The 26948-nt window shown below is 41.9% G+C and overlaps 1 protein-coding gene across 3 annotated transcripts in view; it reads left to right on the top strand.

Moving 5' to 3' along the window:
* Window positions 1-26948, top strand: part of JAK1 (Janus kinase 1) — a 73091-nt gene that overhangs the window by 7418 nt on the left and 38725 nt on the right. For 2 of the 3 annotated variants that reach the window (XM_064719452.1, XM_064719450.1), the window contains exons 2-3: window positions 25556-25632; window positions 26408-26606. In XM_064719452.1, coding sequence (XP_064575522.1) covers window positions 25627-25632; window positions 26408-26606 — 205 coding nt within the window. In that variant the 5' untranslated portion in view covers window positions 25556-25626. The remainder of the gene's footprint in view (window positions 1-25555; window positions 25633-26407; window positions 26607-26948) is intronic. The other variant, XM_064719451.1, reaches the window with a different exon arrangement.

Raw genomic sequence — 26948 nt, 5'->3', positions numbered from 1 at the left:
ATGACCCAAATCTCAGCCCAGAGCACAAACCCCGTGGGCTGGAGAGAGAAAAACAAGCAGGGTGGGACTGCCTGGGCTAAAGCTGGGATGGGACAATGAACTGCAAGGTGCAAATGGAGCAGAGCTGATCCCAGGGACAGAGCCCGTGCCCCTCGTGCATTTTGGGGCCATTTTGGTTCATCTTGGGTGCAGCCCTGGCTGGGCTCTGCTGCTGCCCAAGGTGGATCCATGGAGGAGATCCTGTGAATCAATCCCTGCTTCATTCTGGAACTCTGTCCAGCCTGCACAAGGCATCAGCACTCCAGGTTTAATCACTCCGTGTTTTTTGGAGTTTGCTGTTGAATTAAGTGAAAAAAAGCCCAACATTCTGGGGCATACTTGAAGTTTCAGGAGGTTTCTCCTCAGTTCTGTGGAACCTGGGAAAATCCTGTGTGAGGAACAGCTGAGCTGAGGTGGAGCAGTTTGGCTCCATCAGACACTGAATTGTTCTCCCCACACTTGCACCACAGCCTGGGCCTGCTGCTGTGTCTGTGCCTCATTTCCCTTTCCTAGAGCATCACCAACTCTCTCTCTGTATATTAATTTTATGTAATTTTTAATTTTATATTTTAAATCTGTATTTTATATTAATTTTAGGTGAATTTGTATTAATTTTAGACAAATTTATATTCATTTTCTATTTGATCTGCTATGACTTTTATGTAAATATTAATTTTATTTGTTCAAGGCAGGACCTGTCAGCCTATAAATCTGTATCCTGCCTCACCTTCACTCTTGACATGACCCCTCCTTGGTTTTGTTTCATGCTTTGCTGAACAAACTCCTCAGGACTTGTTCAGGCCGCTGAGTCCTTGTTACTCAACAGCTTGATGGAGTTTAATTAGCAGTGAAATTGCTGTGCTTGTTTGTGTGCCCACTCTGCTGCTCCCTTTTGGCCCCTGGGCTCTGTGAGAGCTCAGCTTTGCACACACTGTGCCCATCACTGGAATTATTACATAAAAACTGCATTTCTCCAAGATGCAAACCACTCTTCCTGGTACTTTTGCTGATATTGCAAAGGTTTTTGTTCAAGGCACAACTTTTTCCAGGGAAAAGATTTCCTGCCTGGTTCAGCTGAGCTTTTGGCAGCTCTTGAATGTGCAGCAGTTCTGCATTTAGGGCAGGCCAGGAGTGCACAGGATCCCTCAGAATGTCCCATCCCTGCTCTGCTGCCTTCCAGCAGGGAAGGGAAAATTGGGAAAAATCCCTTTTTTCACCAAGAAACACTGATAATTCCTTTTTTCATCAATAAACACTGATAATTCCTTTTTTCATCAATAAACACTGATAATTCCTTTTTTCACCAATAAACACTGATAGCCACCACTGATAGTGACACCTTCACCAGGCTCTTGTCCATCTTGTCCATCTTGTCCATCTTGTCCATCTTGTCCATCTTGTCCATCTTGTCCATCATCTTGTCCATCATCTTGTCCATCATCTTGTCCATCATCTTGTCCATCATCTTGTCCATCATCTTGTCCATCATCTTGTCCATCTTGTCCATCTTGTCCATCTTGTCCATCTTGTCCATCTTGTCCATCTTGCCCATCTTGTCCATCATCTTGCCCATCTTGCCCATCTTGTCCATCTTGCCCATCTTGCCCATCATCTTGTCCATCATCTTGTCCATCATCTTGTCCATCATCTTGCCCACCTTGCCCACCTTGCCCACCTTGCCCACCTTGCCCATCCTGTCCATCCTGTCCATCCTGTCCATCCTGTCCATCCTGTCCATCCTGCCCATCCTGCCCATCCTGCCATCCTGCCCATCTTGTCCATCATCTTGCCCATCTTGCCATCGTGCCCATCTTGCCCATCTTGCCCATCGTGCCCATCGTGCCCATCGTGCCCATCGTGCCCATCGTGCCCATCTTATCCATCATCTTGTCCATCTTGCACATCTTGCCCATTTGCCACCTTGTCCTTCTGTCCATCTTGCCCATCTTGCCATCTTGTCCATCGTGTCCATCTTGCCCATCGTGTCCATCTTGTCCACCTTGTCCACCTTGTCCACCTTGTCCACCTTGTCCACCTTGTCCACCTTGTCCACCTGCCCATCTGGCCATCTGGCCCATCTGGCCATCGTGCCCATCGTGTCCATCTTGCCCATCGTGTCCACCTTGCCCACCTTGCCCACCTTGCCCACCTTGCCCACCTTGCCCACCTTGCCCACCTTGCCCACCTTGCCCATCGTGCCCATCGTGCCCATCGTGCCCATCGTGCCCATCGTGCCCATCGTGCCCATCTTGCCCATCTTGCCCATCTTGCCCATCTTGCCCATCTTGCCCATCTTGCCCATCTTGTCCATCTTGCCCATCTTGCCCATCTTGTCCATCTTGCCCATCTTGCCCACCTTGCCCACCTTGCCCACCTTGCCCACCGTGCCCATCTTGCCCATCTTGCCCATCTTGTCCATCTTGCCCATCTTGCCCATCGTGCCCGTCTTGCCCTCTTGCCCGTCTTGCACATTTGGCACATTGCACATTTGGCACATCTGGCACATCTTGTCCATCTTGTCCCTCTTGCCCATCTGCACATTCTGCACATTCTGCACATCTTGCCCACCTTGCCCACCTTGCCCATCTTGCCCATCTTGCCCATCTTGCCCATCTTCTCACAGCCACAGCAATTTTAGAAATGTTTTAGGGGATGTTCTAATCACCAAGTTACCCTTTAATTTAAAAAATATCTTTTCAGTTCACTCATTGGCCCCATCCACACAGCATCCCAGAAATCCTGTTTCTGGGTCAAACCATGACATTGGTGTAGAAGTTTTCCAAGTCAGTGGAATTGAGCAGCTTTCCCAGGCTGTTTCAGGATATTTTTTATTATATTCAGGATATTATTTATTAAACCCTGCTGTTGCTCAGTTCCAGAGACAGGGAAAGTTGGCAGTGGTTAATTAGCAGGGAGAGCTGACATCATGATCCCTATCTTCTGAACAAATACACATTTCTGTGTACCTATAAACCCTCTGAAACCTCTCTGCATGTCTGTACTCGCCTGAAACACAAATGTTTCATTTGTTAAACCCAAACAAAGGTTTAAGGAGCAGCTTTGTGTGTTATCTCTCTGTGTTAATAAAGCTGATTTTTTAGGATGTAGTTCAGACTCTTAAGGATGGGGTTTAGGCCAGGACTCTGCTCCATGAGCATCCCAGTATAAAATGGGCCAAAATTGGATAATTCCCTTTTTCCCAGTGAGTCCCAGCCTCACCCAGAGTCAGGGCTGAGCTGGAAAATGGGGATAGGAGGGAAAATTTCCTTTTTGGGTGCTTTTCAGCAGGATGGTGCCTCAGAGCCGTGCTCAGGTTGGAGTTTTCCTGCTGAGCCCTCACATCATTTTCTGCTCCCAGCTCAGGTTTTGTTTTCCTGCTTTGATTTGCATTTGGTCCCGATTGTTTCCTGGAGCTGGGACCTAAAAATATAAACCAGGATGGGTTTTTATCTGTGAGCGTGAGTAATGTGGGGGTCAGAACAATTCATTATGCAATAATTGTGTTCTTTCCTCTTTCACTTTGTAGCTTGCTCTTGTTCTCAGTCAAAGGCTTGGTTTTAGGAAGAGAAAAATGGTGATTTAATCAGGATGTGCTTTTAAGAAGACAAAATGTCATCTTCTGCTTAAGAAAAGAAATAATTTGTACACCAGTCCTGTTATTAAAAGACTGAAGCATCTTTCATGCAGCACTGTAGTAATAAATAATTTTTAATACAATTAACACCTCAGACATTCGTTTTTAACTTAAAATTGGATTTATTTCCAGATTAAATGTGTGTCTCAGTCCTATTGATAACCAGCAAGGAATGGCTGTTCCTGGAATATCTGGAATTCTTCCCTTGCTCCATCTGTTTGTTCCAGTAAACAGCAAAGAATTGACAAGATTTTAAAATTATGACTTTGGCTTCTGTAATTCTCAATTAAAGTGCCATTGTTCCCAGCTGAAATGGCAGCCTGCCTTTCCAGAGCTTTTCTCAAAGGCATTTTGAAATTCTCCTCATGCTGATTTTGTAGAACAAGATTATGGGTTTTTTTCTTTAAATTCAGGTGAATTTACCCATGAGAATTCTGCATGTTGTTCCACTAAAATGTCAGATATTAATTGTACACTGAGCATTGAAGGGACACAAAAATAGACTGTGCACTGATGGATTTGTAGAACAAAATTATGTTTTTTTTCTTGAAATTCAGGTGAATTTACCCATGAGAATTCTGCATGTTGTTCCACTAAAATGTCAGATATTAATTGTGCACTGAGCATTGAAGGGACACAAAAATAGACTGTGCACTGATGGATTTGTAGAACAAGATTATGGGGTTTTTTCCTTTAAATTCAGGTGAATTTACCCATGAGAATTCTGCATGCCCATATGCAATATTTTCTGCATGTTTTTCCACTAAAATGTCAGATATTAATTGTACACTGAGCATTGAAGGGACACAAAAATAGACTGTGCACTGATGGATTTGTAGAACAAGATTATGGTTTTTTTTTTCTTTAAATTCAGGTGAATTTACCCATGAGAATTCTGCATGTTGTTCCACTAAAATGTCAGATATTAATTGTACACTGAGCATTGAAGGGACACAAAAATAGACTGTGCACTGATGGATTTGTAGAACAAGATTATCGTTTTTTTTCTTTAAATTCAGGTGAATTTACCCATGAGAATTCTGCATGTTTTTCCACTAAAATGTCAGATATTAATTGTACAGTGAGCATTGAAGGGGGACAAAAATAGACTGTGCACTGATGGATTTGTAGAACAAGATTATGGGTTTTTTTCTTTAAATTCAGGTGAATTTACCCATGAGAATTCTGCATGTTGTTCCACTAAAATGTCAGATATTAATTGTACACTGAGCATTGAAGGGACACAAAAATAGACTGTGCACTGATGGATTTGTAGAACAAAATTATGAGTTTTTTCCTTTAAATTCAGGTGAATTTACCCACGACAATTCTGCATGTTGTTCCACTAAAATATCAGATATTAATTGTACACTGAGCATTGAAGGGACACAAAAATAGACTGTGCACTGATGGATTTGTAGAACAAAATTATGAGTTTTTTCCTTTAAATTCAGGTGAATTTACCCATATGCAATATTTTCTGCATGTTTTTCCACTAAAATGTCAGATATTAATTGTACACTGAGCACTGAAGGGACACAAAAATAGACTGTGCACTGATGGATTTGTAGAACAAGATTATTGGCTATTTTCTTTAAATTCAGGTGAATTTGCTCATGAGAATTCTGCATGTTGTTCCACTAAAATGTCAGATATTAATTGTACACTGAGCACTGAAGGGACACAAAAATAGACTGTGCACTGATGGATTTGTAGAACAAGATTATCGTTTTTTTTCTTTAAATTCAGGTGAATTTACCCATGAGAATTCTGCATGTTTTTCCACTAAAATATCAAAAATATCAGATATTAATTGTACACTGAGCACTGAAGGGACACAAAAATAGACTGTGCACTGATGGATTTGTAGAACAAGATTATCGGTTTTTTTCCTTTAAATTCAGGTGAATTTACCCATGAGAATTCTGCTTGTTGTTCCACTAAAATGTCAGATATTAATTGTACACTGAGCACTGAAGGGAGGCAAAAATAGACTGTGCACTGATGGATTTGTAGAACAAGATTATGGGTTTTTTTCTTTAAATTCAGGTGAATTTACCCATGAGAATTCTGCATGTTGTTCCACTAAAATGTCAGATATTAATTGTACACTGAGCATTGAAGGGACACAAAAATAGACTGTGCACTGATGGATTTGTAGAACAAGATTATGGTTTTTTTTTTCCTTTAAATTCAGGTGAATTTGCCCATATGCAATATTTTCTGCATGTTTTTCCACTAAAATGTCAGATATTAATTGTACACTGAGCACTGAAGGGACACAAAAATAGACTGTGCACTGATGGATTTGTAGAACAAGATTATCGTTTTTTTTCTTTAAATTCAGGTGAATTTACCCATTTGCAATATTTTCTGCATGTTATTCCACTAAAATGTCAGATATTAATTATACACTGAGCATTGAAGGGACACAAAAATAGACTGTGCACTGATGGATTTGTTGAGTTTTTCCCTGTAAGAATGAGAAAAATTACTCTTTTTTTTCTATTTACATGGAAAGCTGTGTCTGGAGTTGTGTGGAGAGATGCAGCAGGCAGTTTTTAATTCCAAATAATCTTTATATAAATATAACCACTGTGTATGCACAAAAAATCACACACATAAAAATAAACATTGACTTTTTTAATGCTGGTTAAATTTATTTTATGTGCATTTCTATTTGAGAAATGAACCAATTTGGCTTTGTGACATAAATACCAAGGCAGAAATGTTGTGTAGGATCCAGGAATACAGGGCAATAATTTGAAATGGTTGTGGAAAATTCAGGATGGGAATATGTGGTCAGAATCCAGGCAATATTTGGGTTGGAAATTCAGGTTGTGGTCAGATGTCCAGGGCAATATTTGGGTTGGAAATTCAGGTTGTGGTCAGATGTCCAGGGCAATATTTGAATTGGAAATTCAGGTTGTGGTCAGGAATCCAGGGCAATATTTGGGTTGGAAATTCAGGTTGTGGTCAGGAATCCAGGGCAATATTTGGGTTGGAAATTCAGGTTGTGGTCAGGTGTCCAGGGCAATATTTGGGTTGGAAATTCAGGTTGTGGTCAGGAATCCAGGGCAATATTTGGGTTGGAAATTCAGGTTGTGGTCAGATCCAGGGCAATATTTGGGTTGGAAATTCAGGTTGTGGTCAGGATCCAGGGCAATATTTGGGTTGGAAATTCAGGTTGTGGTCAGGAGTCCAGGGCAATATTTGGGTTGGAAATTCAGGTTGTGGTCAGATGTCCAGGGCAATATTTGGGTTGGAAATTCAGGTTGTGGTCAGGATCCAGGGCAATATTTGAATTGGAAATTCAGGTTGTGGTCAGGATTCCAGTGCAATATTTGAATTGGAAATTCAGGTTGTGGTCAGGATCCAGGGCAATATTTGGGTTGGAAATTCAGGTTGTGGTCAGGATCCAGGGCAATATTTGGGTTGGAAATTCAGGTTGTGGTCAGATGTCCAGGGCAATATTTGGGTTGGAAATTCAGGTTGTGGTCAGGAGTCCAGGGCAATATTTGGGTTGGAAATTCAGGTATTTGCCCTCTGGGAGCTGCATATGGAAATTCTCAGATTGCTTAAGAAAAGTGCTGGGGATTACTGCAGAAATTACAGATATTTTATCCCAAAACTGAATTCTATAAGTTAAGTCTGTGATTAACTTTTCAACACAAAGATCTGCTTCATCTCCCTCATATTTATTTAATGTCTACTAAAATATTCTCTCAGGTCTTTGAATTCTGAAGCTATTCAAGCATTTTGATTTATTTTTTTAATGTGCTGATGCATTTTGAGTCAGTTTTCATGGGATTTTACAGTGATTTTTGAACCTCCCAAAAATCCCGAGGTTTCTGTCCATTCTGGAAATGCCTGATGTGGGATTGTTGTTTTTGTAAGGGATGAACCAAAACCAAGGAGAAATGGAAGGTTTTGTGGTTCAGATTCCTGTGTGATAACTTATTTTAAATTTCTGCGTTGTTTTTAAGGTCAGAAAAAAGGAAGTTCTTGATGGAGAAGAGAATTTAGAGCTGAAAACTTGGGCTGTAGTTTTGTGCATGCACAGGGCACCTTCTGCTGTTATTTCTCCTGCATCTTTATTATTATAAATACTTTATATATATATATATATAAAAATAGTTTTTATTATTTTTATTATTTCATTTTATATATATTATTTTATATTATTTATTTTATATTATTTATATATTTATATTTATATTATATATATTCTATATATTATATATTCTATATAATATATATTATTTTTATTATATAATATATAATATATATAATATATATAATATATATTTATATATATTATTATATATTATTTTATATATAATATATATATTATTTTTATTATTTTCATTATTTTATTTTATATATATTATTTTATATTATTTATTTTATATTGTTTTATATATTTATATTTATATAATTCTATATATTTTATATATTATATTATATATTATATATTCTCTTATATATTATATATAATATATATTATTTCTATTATATAATATATATAATATATATTTATATATATTATATATTATATATGTATATATATTATATTATTTATTTTATATTATTTTATATTATTTTATATTATTTTATATATTTTTATTTATATTATTATATATATTTTATATATTATATATATTATATAATATATAATATATAATATATATTATTTTTATTATGTGATATATATAATATACGTACTATACATATATATATATTATATTATATTTATATATATTATATTTATATATATATATATATATTATATATATATTTTTATATATATAATTATATATTATTTTATATATATATATATATATACATATAATTTATATATATATATAATTTATATATATATATATATATATATTATTTTCTGCAGGATTCCATGTGCTTTGCAGTGGGATTTGCAGGAAGTGCTGCCCACTGCAGTTCAATATTTATTACCAGAACAGCTGCACTGTATTTGCAGCTTTGGGGCCAAGCAGGAAATGTCCAGATGCTTCCCAAAACTCCTTTTTTTCCATAGATTTTGGGTTGGGAATCCAGGTTTTGGAATTGTGACTGTGAACCAGCCAGTTCCATCACAGTGGATAAAAAAGGGGCGAGGTGGGATTTGTGATTTAAATTCCTCACGTTTGTCTCTCTCCTCTTTTTTTTTTTCTTCTTTTCCTTCATTTTTCCAAATTTCCTCCCAAATTTCCCTTGGAACTCTTTCCCAGCTGTGTTCACTCCTCCATTTCCCCATTTGTAGGAATAAAAACAAATCCAGAGTGTGACGCTAAACTCACAGCTCAGTTCAAATTAAACCCAAATTTTTACAGCAAATCATGAATTCTAAATTTACCCTCCCCCCTCCAAAAAAAGAAAAAAAAATTCAGAAAATTTTGTGTCTCGTGGTGTCTGAGCACAAAATGTTTTGTTAGTTCTGGTATCAGGTTCAAAAGGGGAAACACAAAACCCCAGTTCCTGTTTTTGTCACTTGGCAGTTTGAGCTTGGTGCTGCTTTTGTTATTTTGGACAAAGGCAAATGGCTTTTAATAATTTATAATTCAATTAGTCTGGGCTTAACATTTATCTGTCCTCTCTTTTTTCTGAGCTCAGGTGAAAACTTCACCCAAATTAGTGATGTTCTGCTTTTTCTGGGGAAAAAAGGAGCAGAAAATGGTATTTTTTTAATGGGGAGAAAAGATTAATAATTCATTCATAGGTACCTAATAGAGGAGTGCAGGTGTAATATTAATATATTAATATCCAGAAGATATTAAGTATTTTTCTGAAAGGTTTTAGGATTTTTCCTCTTATATTTTTTTCTCTTGACATCCAAAAAATTACCACTCAACCCCAAAACAAACTGTTGTTATTTTGGCAGTGAGGAGAAGATGCAATTAAAACTTGAGGTAATTTATGTGAGGATTAATTACATAATTACAACATTAATTCTCTGCTTTGCTGCCCCCGGCCTCTCTCTTCTTCCCTTTGCCATTTATGATTTTAAGGCATGACTTATTTTATTTATTAAATTGGATTTAATTAGCTCAATATCACTATAATTCTGGCAAGGAATTTGGTTTATGCAATTTTTAAGCACATAAATAATTCTGGAGAATTATTTTTGTATTTTATGTATTTGTGTACATAAAATATACAGGATCACATATTGCCACCTGTCTGCATATCACTGGTATCTGATTAATTAAATTAATCTTTATTAAATTTTCCATCTGTCATGAAGATTTTTTTAAAAGGCTTTTCTGTTCTCTGTTTTCATGGTAAATGTACAGTCAAAGTATAAAAATTACCAACTCGACTGTGTGGAAATTCCCTCTGTGTGACCATCAGTTCCTGTAAATAAGACAAAGAGGGGTTTTTCTGATTTTTGTGGGGTTCCAACAATAAAGGGCAGAGATCTGGGATGGGATTTCTGGGCATGGGCTGGGAGGGCAACTCAGGAATTCAATATATTAGAGGGCAATTCAATGTTTTAGAGGGTAACTCAGTTATTCAATATTTTAGAGGGTAACTCAGGAATTCAATATTTTAGAGGGTAACTCAGTGTTTTAGAGGGTAACTCAGTTATTCAGTATTTTGGAGGGTAACTCAGGAATTCAATATTTTAGAGGGTAACTCAGTTATTCAATGTTTTAGAGGGTAACTCAGTTATTCAATATTTTGAGGGTAACTCAGTTATTCAATATTTTGAGGGTAACTCAGTTATTCAATATTTTAGAGGGTAACTCAGTTATTCAATATTTTAGAGGGTAACTCAGTAATTCAATGTTTTAGAGGGCAACTCAGTGTTTTAGAGGGTAACTCAGGAATTCAATATTTTGAGGGTAACTCAGTTATTCAATATTTTGGAGGGTAACTCAGGAATTCAATATTTTGGAGGGTAACTCAGTTATTCAATATTTTGGAGGGTAACTCAGGAATTCAATATTTTAGAGGGTAACTCAGTTATTCAATATTTTAGAGGGCAACTCAGGAATTCAATATTTTAGAGGGCAGCTCAGTGTTTTAGAGGGTAACTCAGTTATTCAATATTTGGAGGGTAACTCAGTGTTTTAGAGGGTAACTCAGTTATTCAATATTTTGGAGGGTAACTCAGTTATTCAATATTTAGAGGGTAACTCAGTTATTCAATATTTTAGAGGGTAACTCAGTTATTCAATGTTTTGGAGGGTAACTCAGTTATTCAATATATTAGAGGGCAACTCAGTGTTTTCGAGGGTAACTCAGTTATTCAATATTTTGGAGGGTAACTCAGTTATTCAATATTTTTGAGGGTAACTCAGTTATTCAATATTTTGAGGGTAACTCAGTAGCTCAGTGTGGCTGCAGTTAAGGGGGAAGAAGGTCAGAAATCATTTTCTGAACCCAAATATTTGCGAGTTGCCTGTTAAACTTCTGTAGAGTGATTTTAGCATGACAACCCCTAATTTCAAGTCCTTTTTAATACTGAATTTCAGCAGCATCAGCCCATGAATGATATTCCTCAAAGTGATGCTGGAAGTGTGAAAGAAGCAGCAGCAAATCCTGGTGGATTTTTCGTGGTGTTTGCGTGTCCTGGAGCTCCTCAGGGTGTGCAGGGTGTGGGGCAGGAGCTGCTGGGGCCAGGCTGGGATTTGGGATGGGATTTGGGATGGGATTTGGGATGAGTCACCCCTGCCTGAGTCACTGCTCAAAGCCATTGAGCAACAGCGGCCCAGCTTTGCTATTTTTAATATTTGCTTACTCACATTTACTGTACTAAGCTCTTTACAGGAAAGGTAGTTAAGGGTTGTAGTAAGCTCTTAAAGCCACTTTCCATGGCAGCAGCTCCTTTAATTAATTAGCTGTGATGTTTTCTGTCCTGTTTTTAAGGTCTGGGCATAATTCTCATGTGTGATGTTTCCAGCAGTGCTGAGTGTGGTGCTCACAGAATCACCTCTGGACCTACAGGGATTCACTGGACTTGAAAAGCAGCAGGAGCAGCTTGGTAGGACCTGGAGGTGTTTATTGACCTCACCAGGTGGAATTTTGTCTGAGGGCCATGGTTGAATATGTGAATGAAACATTGCAAGGTTTTAGCCACGATAGAATGAGCAAATCCCAACTTTGCTGTTGGCAATGCCCACCATCCTTAGGGTGCAACCTTGTGCAGGCTGGGCAGAGTCCCAGAATAAAGCAGGGATTGATTCACAGCATCTCCTCCATGGATCCACCTTGGGCAGCACCAGAGCCCAGCCAGGGCTGCACCCAAGATGAACCAAAATGGCCCCAAAATGCACGAGGGGCACGGGCTCTGTCCCTGGGATCAGCTCTGCTCCATTTGCACCTTGCAGTTCATTGTCCCATCCCAGCTTTAGCCCAGGCAGTCCCACCCTGCTTGTTTTTCTCTCTCCAGCCCACGGGGTTTGTGCTCTGGGCTGAGATTTGGGTCATTTGTCCTTGGTGCCCAGCTGGAGCAGGAATTGTTTTGTCTCCTGCTCTGTGCACAGAGCTCAGCATCCCTGATGTGAGCCCAGCCCCACACACTAAAGCAGCACAGAGTGTGAAAATAGAGAACCCAAACCTGAGGTATCACCCCAGCCCAGGATTTTTATGGAGGCAGAGTGATGAGGAGGAGCCAGGGCAGAGCTGTCCCTGAGGAGATGAATCCTGTGGGATTTGCCACGTTTGTGGTGGGGGCCAGCAAAGGGGAAATCTTTAATTTTCCTCCTTCCCATAAGAAAATCCTGCTAAAGAAATGTTCTGGATTCAGGGCTGTTCTGGGGTGTTCTCAGGTGGAATTGAGGAAGGAGATCCAGGGGGCTGATCCAGGTGGGATGAGATAATCCAGTGTGGCTCCTGTCAGGAAGGAGAATCCCAGAATCCTGGAATGGTTTGGGTTGGAGCCTTAAATCCCACCCAGGCAGTCCCACCCTGCTTGTTTTTCTCTCTGCAGCCCACGGGGTTTGTGCTCTGGGCTGAGATTTGGGTCATTTGTCCTTGGTGCCCAGCTGGAGCAGGAATTGTTTTGTCTCCTGCTCTGTGCACAGAGCTCAGCATCCCTGATGTGAGCCCAGCCCCACACACTAAAGCAGCACAGAGTGTGAAAATAGAGAACCCAAACCTGAGGCTTCACCCCAGCCAGGCTCTTGCACTGCCCAAGGTGTGAGGGCTTTTAATAAATCCCTATTTTATCCTTCAGCACTGCCCAGCCCCTGTTCCAGGCAGCCTCTCCAGGCACTGGTTGGATGGGGATGAACTGGGACAGCTGGGATCACTCCTGTTATCCCTCTGAGATCCTGGGAGAGCAAAGCCCAAAGATCCCCCCAGCAGCAGGAAATGCTCCTGCATCCCTGGGACAGATGAGCAATGTCTGCTGCTGTGGGCTTCTGCAGAGCTGGGATAAAATCACAGCTGGACTGAAAAATTCACTGGCCCCTGACTTTCTTACCAAACTGCTCTTGGCCAAAGCAAGAAATTGAGCTCCCATCGGTTTTCATAACACTCAGACAGTGCTGGGAATGCAGATTGAGTTCACATTCCTCTCATAATTTTTGACTTTGAATTCTGAAATATAGACTATATGTTCAAAGTTGGGGTTTTTCAGTTTTTCTGCATGGTTTAAGACTGACAGGACAATGAATCTGGAGTTAAAAACCACCTGGAGTTACCAGGCAGCCACTGCAGAAATGGCACAAGCAAATGTTTTCTAAGAAGAGAGAAACGAGTGAATGGCAAATAAAACTGGGATGATTCAGCCCTTCCAGAAGTGTATAGAAGAGTTTATTTAGATTGTTAACCTGGAACAGGTGTGAGGCTTTCTAGGGCAGGAAAGCTGTTGGTGCCAGGCTGGAATTGCTGTTGGGGTCAGATGTGTGGCAGAGTCTGTGATGGGTGCAAAGGCAAATTTGGGCATTCTGGGACAAACCCTCAGTGACAGGAGGAGTGTGCAAGCTGCAGGACAAAGTTTCAAATCTATTAGGGGAAGGGGAAGGGAAAGGGAAAGGAAAGGGGAAAGGAAAGGAAAGGGGAAGGGAAGGGAAGGAAGGGAAGGGAAGGGAAGGGAAGGAAAGGAAAGGAAAGGAAAGGAAAGGAAAGGAAAGGAAAGGAAAGGAAAGGAAAGGAAAGGAAAGGAAAGGAAAGGAAAGGAAAGGAAAGGAAAGGGAAAAGGAAAGGGAAAAGGAAAGGAAAGGAAAGGGAAAAGGAAAGGGAAAAGGAAAGGAAAAAGGAAAGGGGAAAGGAAAGGAAAAAGGAAAGAGGAAAGGAAAGGAAAGGAAAGGGGAAAGGAAAGGGGAAAGGAAAAGGAAAAGGAAAGGGGAAAGGAAAAGGAAAGGGAAAGGAAAGGGGAAAGGAAAGGAAAGGAAAAAGAAAGGAAAGGAAAGGAAAGGAAAGGAGAAGGGAAAGGAAAGGAAAGGAAGGGAAAGGAAAGGGAAAGGAAAGGAAAGGAAAGGAAAGGAAAGGAAAGGAAAGGAAAAAGGGAAAGGAAAGGGAAAGGAAAAGAAAGGAAAAAGGGAAAGGAAAAGGGAAAGGAAAGGAAAGGAAAGGAAAGGAAAGGAAAGGAAAGGAAAGGAGAAAGGAAAGGAGAAAGGAAAGGAGAAAGGAAAGGAGAAAGGAAAGGAAAGGAAAGGAGAAAGGAAAGGAGAAAGGAAAGGAAAGGAAAGGAGAAAGGAAAGGAAAGGAAAGGAGAAAGGAAAGGAGAAAGGAAAGGAAAGGAGAAAGGAAAGGAGAAAGGAAAGGAGAAAGGAAAGGAAAGGAGAAAGGAAAGGAGAAAGGAAAGGAAAGGAGAAAGGAAAGGAGAAAGGAAAGGAGAAAGGAAAGGAAAGGAGAAAGGAAAGGGAAAAGGAGAAAGGAAAGGAGAAAGGAAAGGGAAAAGGAGAAAGGAAAGGAAAGAGAAAGGAAAGGAAAAGGAAAGAGAAAGGAAAGGAAAGAAAGGAAGGAAAAGGAAGGAAAGGAAAAGGAAAGGAAAGGAAAAGGAAAGGGAAAGGAAGGAAAGGAGAAAGGAAGGAAAGGAAAGGAAAGGAAAGGAAAGGAAAGGAGAAGGAAAGAAAGGAAAGGAGAAAGGAAAGGAAAGGAGAAAGGAAAGGAGAAAGGAAAGGAAAGGAAAGAAAGGAAAGGAAAGGAGAAAGGAAGAGGAAAGGAGAAAGGAAAGGAGAAAGGAAAGGAGAAGGAAAGAAGAGAAAGGAAAGGAAAGGAAAGGAAAGGAAAGGAAGGAAAGGAAAGGAAAAGGAAAGGAAAGAGAAGGAAAGGAAAGGAGGAAAGGAAAGGAAAGGAAAGGAAAGGAAAAGAAAGGAAAGGAGAAAGGAAAAAGGAAAGGAAGGAAAGGAGAAAGGAAAGGAAAGGAGAAAGGAAAGGAGAAAGGAAAGGAAAGGAGAAAGGAAAGGAAAGGAGAAAGGAAAGGAGAAAGGAAAGGAAAGGAAAGAAAGGAAAGGAGAAAGGAAAGGAGAAAGGAAAGGAAAGGAAAGGAAAGGAAAGGAAAGGAAAGGAGAAAGGAAAGGAAAGGAGAAAGGAGAAAGGAGAAAGGAAAGGAAAGGAGAAAGGAAAGGAAAGGAAAGGAGAAAGGAAAGGAAAGGAAAAGGAAAGGAAAGGAAAGGAAAGGAGAAAGGAAAGGGAAAGGAAAGGAAAGGAAAGGAAAGGAAAAGGAAAGGAAAGGAGAAAGGAAGAGAAAGGAAAGGAAAAGGAAAGGAAAGGAGAAGGAAAGGAGAAAGGAAAGGAAAGGAGAAAGGAAAGGAGAAAGGAAAGGAGAAAGGAAAGGAAAGGAGAAAGGAAAGGAGAAGGAAAGGAAAGGAAAAGGGAAAGGAAAGGAGAAAGGAAAGGAGAAAGGAAAGGAGAAAGGAAAGGAAAGGAGAAAGGAAAGGAAAGGAAAGGAAAGGAGAAAGGAAAGGAAAGGAAAGGAAAGGAGAAAGGAAAGGAAAGGAGAAAGGAAAGGAAAGGAGAAAGGAAAGGAAAGGAGAAAGGAAAGGAAAGGAGAAAGGAAAGGAAAGGAGAAAGGAAAGGAAAGGAGAAAGGAAAGGAAAGGAGAAAGGAAAGGAAAGGAGAAAGGAAAGGAAAGGAGAAAGGAAAGGAGAAAGGAAAGGAGAAAGGAAAGGAAAGGAAAGGAAAGGAAAAAGGAAAGGAGAAAGGAAAGGAAAGGAGAAAGGAAAGGAAAAAGGAAAGGAAAGGAGAAAGGAAAAAGGAAAGGAAAGGAGAAAGGAAGGAGAAAGGGGAAGAAAGGAAAGGAGAAAGGAAAGGAAAGGAGAAAGGAAAGGAGAAGGAAAGGAAAGGAAAAGGAAAGGAAAGGAAGGGGAAGGAAAGGAAGAAAGGAAAAGAAAGGAGAAAGGAAAGGAAAGGAGAAAGGAAAGGAAAGGAGAAAGGAAAGGAAAGAGAAAGGAAAGGAGAAGGAAAGGAAAGGAAAAGGAAAGGGAAAAAGAAAGGAGAAAGGAAAAAGGAGAAAGGAAAAGAAAGGAAAGGAAAGGAGAAAGGAAAGGAGAAAGGAAAGGGAAAGGAAAGGAAAGGAAAAGGAAAGGAAAGGAAAGGAAAGGAAAAGGGAGAAAGGAAAGGAGAAAGGAAAGGAAAGGAGAAAGGAAAGGAGAAAGGAAAGGAAAAGAAAAAGGAGAAAGGAAAGGGAGAAAGGAAAGGAAAAGAAAGGAAAGGAGAAAGAAAGAAAGGGAGAAAGGAAAGGAAAGGAAAGGAAAAGAAAGGAAGGGGAAAGAAAAAGAAAGGAAAGGAAAAGGAAAGGAAAGGAAAAGGAAGGAAAGAAAGAAAGGAAAGGAAAGGAAAAGGAAAGGAAAGGGAAGGAAAGGAGAAAGAAAGGAAAGGAAAAGGAAAGGAAAGGAAAAGGAAAGGGAAAAGGAGAAAGGAAAGGAGAAAGGAAAGGGAAAAGGGGAAAGGAAAGGGAAAAGGAGAAAGGAAAGGAGAAAGGAGAGGAGAGAGGAAAGGGAAAAGGAGAAAGGAAAGGGAAAAGGAGAAAGGAAAGGAGAAAGGAAAGAGAAAGGAAAGGAGAAAAAAAAAGGGGGGGGGGGGGGTTTTTTTTTTTTTTTTTCCCCCCCCCCCCCCCCCAAAAAAAAATGGGGGGGGGGGGGGGGAAAAAAAAAAAAAAAAAAAGGGGGGGGGGGGGGGGCCCCCCCCCCCCCCGGGGAAAAAAAAAAAAAAAAGGGGGGGGGGGGGGGAAAAAAAAAAAATTTTTTTTTAAAAAAAAAAAAAAGGGGGGGGGGGGAAAAAAAAAAAAGGGGGGGGGGAAAAAATTTTAAAAAAAAAAAATTTTAAAAAAAAAAAAAAAAAAAAAAAAAAGGGGGGGGGGGGGGGGGGAAAAAAAAAAAAAAAACCCCCCCCCCCCCCGGGGGGGGGGGGGGAAAAAGGGGGGGGGGGGGGGGGGGGGGGGGGGGGGGGGGGGGGCCCCCCCCCCCCCGGGGGGGGGGGGGGGGGGGGGGGGGGGGGGGGGAAAAAAAAAAAAAAAAAGGGGGGGGGGGGGGGGGGGTCCCTCCCCCCCCCCCTTCCCTTTCCCCCCTTTTCCCCCCTTTTTTTTCCCCTTCCCCTTCCCTTTCCCCCTTTTCCCTTTGAAAAACCCCCCCCCCCCCCCTTTTTTTTGGGGGTTTTTTGGGTTTTCCAATTTTTTTTTTACCCCCAAAACCCCCCCCCCCCTTTCCCCCCCCCCCCCTTTTTTTTTCCCCCTTTTTCCCCCCCGGGGGAAAAACCCCCCCCCCCCTTTAACCCCCTTTTTTTTTTTTTCCCCCCCCCCCTTTTCCCCCCCCCGGGGTTTTCCCTTTTTTCCCCCCCCCCCCCGGGGCCCCCCCCCCCTTTTTTTCCCCTTTTTTTCCCCCTTTTTTCCCCCCCTTTTTTTTCCCCCCCCCCAAAACCCTTCCCCCCCCCCCCCCCCCCCCCCCCCCCCCCGGGGCCCCCCCCTTTTTTTCCCCCCTTTTTCCCCCCCCCCCCTTTTTTTTTTTTTTTTCCCTTTCCCCCCTTTTTTTTTTCCCCTTCCCCCCCCTTTTTTTTTTTTCCCCCCCCCCCCCCCCTTTTTTTTTTTTTCCCCCCTTTTTTCCCTTTTGGTTTTTTTTCCCCCCTGCCCCCCTTTTCCCCTTTTTTTCCCCCCCCCCTTTTTCCCCCCCTTTTGGGCCCCCCCCCCCCCCTTTTTTGGCCCCCCCTTTTTTTTCCCCCCCCCCTTTTCCCCTTTCCCCCCTTTTTTTTCCCCCCCCCCCCCCCTTTTTTTTCCCCCTTTTTTTCCCCCCCCTTTTTTCCCCCCCCCCCCTTTTTCCCCTCTTTTTTCCCCCCCCCTTTTTTCCCTTCCCCCCCCCCCCCTTTTTTTTTCCCCCCCGGGGGGCCCGGGGGTTTTTCCCCCCCAAAAAAATTTTTTTCCCCCCCCCCAAACCCCAAAAAAAACCCCCCCCCCAAAAAAACCCCCTTTTTTGGGTTTTTTTTTTTAAAAAAAGGGGGACCCCCCGGGAAAAAAAAAAAAAAAATTTTTTTAAAAAGGGGGCCCCCTTTTTGGGAAAAAAAAATTTTCCCCCTTTCCCCCCCCGGGGGCCCTTTGGGCCCAAAAAAAATTTTTTTGGGGGTTTTCCCCCAAAATTTTTTGGGGGGGGAATTTTTTAAAAATTTTTGGGGTTTTTCCAAAATTTAAAAAAAATTTTTTTTTTAAAAACCCCCCAAAATTTTATTGGGGGGTTTTTTTTTTTTTTTTCCCCCCCTTTTCCGGGGGGAAGGGGGGGGGGGGGTTTTTTTTTTTGCCCCTTCGGGAAATTTTAAAATTTTTTTTAAAATTTAAAAGAAAAAAAAAAAAGGGGGGAAACCAAAAAAATTTGGGTTTCCCCCCCCCCCCTTTTTTTTTTGGGGTTTTTGGGGGCCCCCCTTTCCCCTTTTTAAAAACCCCCTTTTTTCCCCGGGGGTTTTTTTTGGGGAAAAAAAGGGGGGGGGGAAAAAAAAAATTTGGTTTTTTTTTTTTTTTGGGGGGGTTTCCCCCCCCGGGGGGGGAAAAACCCCTTTCCCTTTGTTTTTTGGGGGTTTGGGGGGGTTTTTCCCCCTTTTGGGTGAAAAAGGGGGGGAAACCCCTTTTTTAAAAGGGGGGGGCCCCCTTTTTCCCCCCCGGGGGGGGGGCCCCCTTTTTGGGGAAAGGGGGGGGGGGGGGTTTTTGGGGATTTTTTTTGGGGGGGGGGGGGGCCCCCCCCCCCCGGGGGGGGGGTTTTTTCCCCCCGGGGGAAAAAAATTTTTCCCCCCCTTTTTGGGGGGGTTCGGGGGGGGGGGGTTTTTTTTTTTAAATTTAAAAAAAAAATTTTTTTTAAAAAAATTTTTTTTTTCCCCCTTTTTTTTTTTGGGGGGGTTTTTTGGGGGGGTTTTTTTGGGGGGGTTTTTTTTCCCCCCTTTTTTTTGGGGCCCCCCCCCCCCGGGGGGGGGGTTTTGGGGGGGGGCCCCTTTTTTTTGGGGGGGGGGGGCCCCCCGGGGGGGGGGGAAAAATTTTTTTTTTTAAAAAAAGGGGGGGGGGGGTTTTTTTCCCCCCCCTTTTTAAGGGGGGGGCCCCCTTTTTGGGGGTTTTTTTTTGGGGGTTTTTTTTTTTTTTTTTTTGGGGGGGGTTTTTGGGGGGGGTTTTTTTTTTCCCCCTTTTTGGGGGGGGGGTTTTTTTGGTTTTTTTTTTAAAAGGGGGGCCCCGGGGCCCTTTTTTTCCCCCTTTTTAAAAAAAAAAAAAAAGGGGGGGGAAAAAAAAATTTTTTTGGGAGGGGGGGGGGCCCCCCGGGGGGGGGGGGGGGTTTGGGGGGGGGGGGCCCCCTTTTTTTGGGGGGGGAAAAAAAAAATTTTTTTTTGGGGGGGGGGGTTTTTTGGAAAAACCCCCCCCTTTAATTTTCCCCCAAAAAAAATTTTTCCTTCCCCCTTTTCCCCCCCCCCGGGGAACCCCCCCCCCGGGGGGGAAAAATTTTTTGGGGGGCCCCCCCCTTTTTTTTTCCCTTTTTTTTTTTTTTTAAAAAATTTTTTTTTTCCCCTTTTTTTAACCCCCCCCCCCCCCCCCCCCCCCCCCCCCCCCCCCCCCCCCCCCCCCCCCCCCCCCCCCCCCCCCCCCCCCCCCCCCCCCCCCCCCCCCCCCCCCCCCCCCCCCCCCCCCCCCCCCCCCCCCCCCCCCCCCCCCCCCCCCCCCCCCCCCCCCCCCCCCCCCCCCCCCCCCCCCCCCCCCCCCCCCCCCCCCCCCCCCCCCCCCCCCCCCCCCCCCCCCCCCCCCCCCCCCCCCCCCCCCCCCCCCCCCCCCCCCCCCCCCCCCCCCCCCCCCCCCCCCCCCCCCCCCCCCCCCCCCCCCCCCCCCCCCCCCCCCCCCCCCCCCCCCCCCCCCCCCCCCCCCCCCCCCCCCCCCCCCCCCCCCCCCCCCCCCCCCCCCCCCCCCCCCCCCCCCCCCCCCCCCCCCCCCCCCCCCCCCCCCCCCCCCCCCCCCCCCCCCCCCCCCCCCCCCCCCCCCCCCCCCCCCCCCCCCCCCCCCCCCCCCCCCCCCCCCCCCCCCCCCCCCCCCCCCCCCCCCCCCCCCCCCCCCCCCCCCCCCCCCCCCCCCCCCCCCCCCCCCCCCCCCCCCCCCCCCCCCCCCCCCCCCCCCCCCCCCCCCCCCCCCCCCCCCCCCCCCCCCCCACCCCCCCCCCCCCCCCCCCCCCCCCCCCCCCCCCCCCCCCCCCCCCCCCCCCCCCCCCCCCCCCCCCCCCCCCCCCCCCCCCCCCCCCCCCCCCCCCCCCCCCCCCCCCCCCCCCGGGGCCGCGCTTCCCGGAGCCCGGCTCTGCTCTGCTGGGAAGGGGCCGTGGCTCTTCTCCAGAGAATTCCCATCCCGTCTTCAGCCCCAGGCTGCCTGGGCACGGGGAGCACAGAGGAGAACATCAAGGAAGGAAAAGGATCATTAATGCCGTGTCCCAGGCAGGAATAAAAACAAATTGTCCGTGTAAATCACTTTAGCTCTGGAATGCCCCTCCAGCCCCGTCAGCATCAGCCTGAGCAATAAGGCTGGTTTTAGATAGTTGTGAGGAAAAACTTACCAAAATTAAATTAATTCTCTAATTAAAACTTAATGACAGAAAAATCAGGTTGTTGTTGGAAGGTTTCTGTGAAGGTTTCTTGAGGCTTTCTTTGCCTCAAGGAAATTGAACTTCCCTGCTAAACCCGAATAAATTTCCTTTGCCTCCAAGGAAATTGATTTGGGTTTAGCAGAGAAGTGCTTGGGGTTGACTGTACAAAAACAGAATAATTGGTTGTAAACCCCAAGAATTGTATCATTTAAAGTTATTATACCAGAAATTAGGGATGAAAGAGAATTAAGCACACATTTATAAGATATAAAAACATAGCTGAAGATGCCTCTGCTCATTGCAGACTGGTTGTGACCTTTAAACATCACTTCCCACCCGACCAACTATGAAAAATTGGTCATTATAGCAGCCCAGTCTGTATCCAAAGGAAAACCAGGCTGGAAGGAGCAGGTAATACAGAAAAAAATGGGATTTTGTGTTTTTGTGCCTCCTGCATCTGCCCCAACCATTGCAGGCAGAACAATAAAGGTGGGAAATGAACACCCAGCTCTCTGAGAGGGCTGGGAAACCTCTTCCCACATTGGTGACACATCATGGAGTTCACAGAAACGGCAGAAAATACCTTGGAAAGGCACAGGAAAGGAGCTCAGGGTGCAGCAGGGCAGGGCTGGCTTTGGGCAGCACTCACAGGAGTTGGGCTCCTCTGCTTTCAGGGCTGGAGAGCCAAAAATGGAAATATTTCATAGCTGTTCATAGTAGTGTGACACTAATGAAGCTGGCTGGTTTTCAGTTCTTGAGAACTTCACTGCACATGGAGCGCTCCTGGTGAAAAGTTCCATTCTGTGCCCTCCATTCTGTTTTAAAACACAATTTTTTCAGCGTGGATCACTCATATCACAGCATGGATTGCACAGAAAAACCCAAGGGGAGTTGTTAATTCTGGTTTGGGATAAACAGCCTGTGATGAGATCACTCTGAGTAAAAGCATGGAATAAACACAGTAATAAATAATTAAAACAAATTAAATGTACATTTGGTGAGATAATTCTGTGGAAAACAAATAGCATGTGCTCATGTATCTAAATTTTCAGTCTCTAAGAGGTTAGGAAACCTGAAACTAGATTGGCTGAGATGGCAAAAAAGAGGAAGAACTTGCAGATGATGCTTCAGAGTGAGTTTTGGCTTGGTCACATTTTAGCTGGGATTTTCCTGCATTCGTATTTTAGGGACTTTTACCCCTGCAATGGACCTTCCATTTTTGCATTTTTCTTCCAGGATATCCTGGGTTATGGTGAACTGTGGGCTTGGGGGAGCAGCATCCTTCTGGCCCAAGGGAGATCTGCACAGAGTTTCAAAAATATTTAATTTCTGCATCTGCCTTTCCTTAGTCTAAAGGCTTTTAGAAAGGCTTTTAATTTGTTTAACAAATACCCTTGTACATTTGGTTTTTTCTTTAAAAAATGCTGGAGCTGCTGGCTTTCAAATGTAGCAAATCATAGCCAGGAACTTGAGTTTTTACCAAATATTATTCTCTCCCAAATATCCTAATATTAATGGCCAAACTGATTAACAACCCACCTTTAGGCTTCCCTCTCCTATTTTATAATTCTTTGTGATATCAGAAATTTTTGAGGGCTCTGGATAATATGTAATTCCTCACCAGGATTTTAAATAAATCCTCGCCAGGATTTTAAATAAGCAGGAAAAGGCTTTGCTGGGGGACTGGGAGCTGAAGAAAAGCCATCCAACATTCCCAAAAATATTTTGGAGGGTGCATCCCAAAGAGCTGCTTCCACTGGGAGAAACAGAAATGAAGTGAAATTAAAATATGCCTGAAAAAAGCAAATGCAGCAGGGACTGAGCTCATCCCTTGGGGTAGGGAAGAGACGAAAATACACAAATAAAATACACAAATAACAATTTGTGGGGCTCTTAGACAGTGGCAAAGGATAAAAATCACTTTTCAGAGAGGAAGCATTTGACTGTGTAGGTGTGGAGAAGGATGCTCAGACAGAGCAGGAATTTGTCTGGCTCGAAGGAGCCCTGGTGGAAGATGAAAATGCATTTTTGAAAGGTGAATCCCTGCCAATGAGCAGGGAATGTCTGGGAAGCCCATTAGGAAATAACAAATCATGGGATGGATGGGGTTGGTTTGGTTCAAACCCAGGTTTTGGAAATGGAGCAGCATTTAAGGTTTCAGCATTCTGGGAATTGCTGTGACTGAAACCAAGAGGAGGAGCCTTTAACCAAAGCAAAACAAGAAGTTTGATTTATGAATCTGTAAAAGGCACTGGTTTCATATTCCCCCTCACATCTTAAAACATCTGGACCAGTTTTTAGTATTAGGCCCACACAGACATTAAACTCTATTGAGTGCCAGTTATATGTAATTTAAAAGGGGGTTTTAATGAGATTCAGGTTAATATATTTCACCTTTTGCATTTCAATTTTATGGTGCTGTGCAGAAATAATATTAATATAAAAATTATTTATAAATATTATTTATTTTATAAATAATATATTGATTCATATTAATATATTTCACCTTTTGCATTTCAATTTTATGGTGCCGTGCAGAAATAATATTAATATAAAAATTATTTATAAATATTATTTATTTTATAAATCACATATTGATTCATATTAATATATTTCACCTTTTGCATTTCAATTTTATGGTGCTGTGCAGAAATAATATTCATATAAAATGATGTATAAATAATATTTATTATATAAATAATATGAATATAATATTAATTCATGTTAATGATATTAATATATTTCACCTTTTGCATTTCAATTTTATGGTGCCGTGCAGAAATAATATAAAAATTATTTATAAATATTATTTATTTTATAAATCACATATTGATTCATATTAATATATTTCACCTTTTGCATTTCAATTTTATGGTGCTGTGCAGAAATAATATTCATATAAAATGATGTATAAATAATATTTATGATATAAATAATGTTAATATAATATTAATTCATGCTAATGATATTAATATATTTCACCTTTTAAATTTCAATTTTACGGTGCTGTGTGGAAATAAAATTAATATAAAAATGTTCATAAATATTATTTACTATATAAATATTATTATTTAATATTAATTCATATTAATATATTTCACCTTTTGCATTTCAGTTTTATGGTGCTGTTCAGAAATAATTCCTGGCTTGTGGCCATATCCCAAAAATCACACTCTCAATTTCTTGTTCCCCATATTATTGCCAAGAGAATGAGTCTGGAACCTCAAATTCAGCATTCAAGTGGCAGAAAAATGCAATTTAATTGGGAATGTGTGCCAGGCTCTTCAATATAATTTTTTTCTGGGATGGGATCAGGTTTTTTTGTCTCTTCCCAAGCACCAGGGAAGTTGTGTGGATCTGTCTGACTTTTCCCAGACTGAGCCTCAGGCTTTTAAAGCAATATTTGCTGAAGTCTGCTGGGTCAGATTAACTCACACTGCTGGAGCAAAAATAATAAAAACCCATTTTTGTCAAACACATTTTGGCAGGGATGGGGAGGAGGGAGAAAGGAGGGACCTTCAGCCTCAGATGAGTGATGGCTGAGGCTTCCCAAAGCAGCAGCACTGTCAGGTTTAGTTTTAAATTTTAAATTTGAAATGATAATCTGGGAGGGCAGGGAAAAACAGAGAGCAGGGGAGAATTGGAATTAATATCTGATGAAATTGGAATGAATATCTAAGGAAAAATGTGAGGAATGACGGCATGGAGGAGGTGAAGCACAGAGGAAAATGTCCCTGTGGTGTCACAGCTGAGGAGAACAATTCCAGACTGAAACCAGGGGGAAATCCAGGGAATAATCCAGGGAATAATCCAGGGAATAATCCAGGGAATAATCCAGGGAATAATCCAGGTTTGCCTGGCTTTTGGTTGCTCCTCAGGCTGTGCCCCCAAAGGGTCAGAAGGGATCAGTGGATGTGCCCAAACTCCTCTCCTGGGGCTGCCTTGGCTGAGGCCAGATCCAGCTCTCAGTTATTGTTATTTATATTATATTTTATTTTATTATTTTATTTATTTTGTTATTATTTTATTATTATTATTATTATTTGTTTTTTTATTATTATTATTATTATTTTATTGTTATTATTGTTATATATATCTCATCATATAATTTATTATTATTATTATTATTATTATTATTATTATTATTTTGTTATTGTTATTACTATTATTATATATATTATTATTGTTATTTTATTATTATTATACATATCTATTATTTATTATTATTATTGTTGATTATTATATGTTATTATTATTATTTTATTATTATTACTATTATTGTTATTGTTATTATTATTATTACTATTACTATTATTGTTATTGTTATTATTGCTATCATCATCATCATCATTTATTATTATTGTTATTATTGTTATTATTGTTATTATTATTATTATTATTATTATTATTATTATTATTATTATTATTATTATTACTATTACTATTATTGTTATTGTTATTATTGTTATCATCATCATCATTATTATTACTATTATTGTTATTGTTATTATTATTATTACTATTACTATTATTGTTATTGTTATTATTGTTATCATCATCATCATCATCATAATCATCATTTATTATTATTGTTGTTGTTATTGTTATTATTGTTATTATTATTATTATTATTATTGTTATTATTGTTATCATCATCATCATCATCTATTGTTATTATTGTTATTATTATTATTATTATTATTATTATTATTATTATTGTTATTGTTATTATTGTTATCATCATCATTTATTATTATTGTTGTTATTATTGTTATTATTATTATTAATCTGCTCCCTAGGATTGCAGGTGGAATTTTATCAGCCTGACCATTTCATTCATGCCTCCAGCTGTACAAAGCCATTCCTGATGTTTATTTTCCTTTTTTTTCAGTCAGAGTGAAGCTTCTCCAGGGGAGAGTGCAGACCCATTTCAGTTGTGTAGAGGATCCCACAGGCACATAAATGCAGGTGTGTTGGCTTTGGGGGTTCATTTTTTAATTGTTTTTTTTGGTGGGAGGATTAATTTCATAAACTATAAAATTGGTGGTTTGGGCTTTTTAAAGCTTAGAAAAACATGGAACAAAGAACCCAAATAACTCAAATAACTTTCTGCTCTTTCTGTTTAAGCACTGGGTATGAAAACCAATTTTCTTTTGAGTCAGAGCTGCCCTGTTGTGCATCCTTGGCAATCTAAAAGCTCTTGCATTAAACCTACTCAGTGCTACCCTTTCCTCCTGCAGAGACAGAGAAGCAGGAATAAAAAATAAATGCCAATAAATCTTCTAAAACACACCATGACTCATAAACCATCAGCAGTTTCAAACACAAAGGGTGAGAGGGGAGAAAACAATGAGAAATATTTTGCTGTTAAGGGGCTGTAAAAATAGAAGCTGATTTTTTAAAGAAGGAAACATCAAATGAGCTGCTTAAATCACTCAGGCTCAAGTGTTGTTTTCCAGGCAGGGAGGTGCTGAAGGATGTGAAAATTATTTCTGCTTTGAGGAGAGAAACCTTGCAGGAAAGCTGTGGCACCACCAGAGGAGAAGGGAATGATTTGGAGCAGAGTTCCCAGAACCAGAATAATCCCTGCCATTTCTTTTTTCCTGTTTTTTCACCTGGTTTTGGATGAATCCCCACCTGAGGGTTTGGAGGATGGTGGTGCCCAGCCAGCAGTGATGGCTTTGTGTCCTGACAATCCCAACTCCCCTCACGTTTCCCTTTGCTCTTTTCTCTGCTCTCCCAGTATCTCAACGTAAAAGAAGATTGCAAAGCCATGGCTTTCTGTGCAAAAATGAGGAGCACCAAGAAAAATGAGCTCAACCTGGAAGCTCAGCACCAGGGGCTGGAAATCCTCTTCTACCTGCAGGACAAAGCCCCGCTGTGTTACTCCAGCGGGGAGTTCACCTCGGAGGAGCTGTGCATTGAGGCTGCCCAGAAGTGCTGTGAGTGCTGGGGTTCATTTCAGCTCCCAGGGGCCTGGCAGCAGCCAGGGTCAGGCATCCTCTGTGGGGCAGACAAAGAAGAGCCTCCCTATCCCAAAAATCCCCACTGACCTCGTGTGCATCCCTCACGTGGCTGTGCTGTGCTCTTCCCTCTGGGCTGGGCTCAGCAAACACCTGCAATCCCACAGCAAAAGTGGATTTCATCTCTGCTTGATCTCACAGCCCGCTGGGATTTTGTATTTACAGTTCTGAGGTTCTTTCCCCATGGAACTCCAAACCTTACCCAGCTGCTGTGGGGTGAGAACGGGGGAACTGGGCAGGAATTTTCCTTGATTCTTGGAA

The sequence above is a fragment of the Zonotrichia leucophrys genome, chromosome 8 (genome assembly GCF_028769735.1).
Source record: "Zonotrichia leucophrys gambelii isolate GWCS_2022_RI chromosome 8, RI_Zleu_2.0, whole genome shotgun sequence".
NCBI classification, from domain to species: Eukaryota; Metazoa; Chordata; class Aves; order Passeriformes; family Passerellidae; genus Zonotrichia; species Zonotrichia leucophrys.
This window is presented reverse-complemented; position numbering and strand designations above follow the sequence as displayed.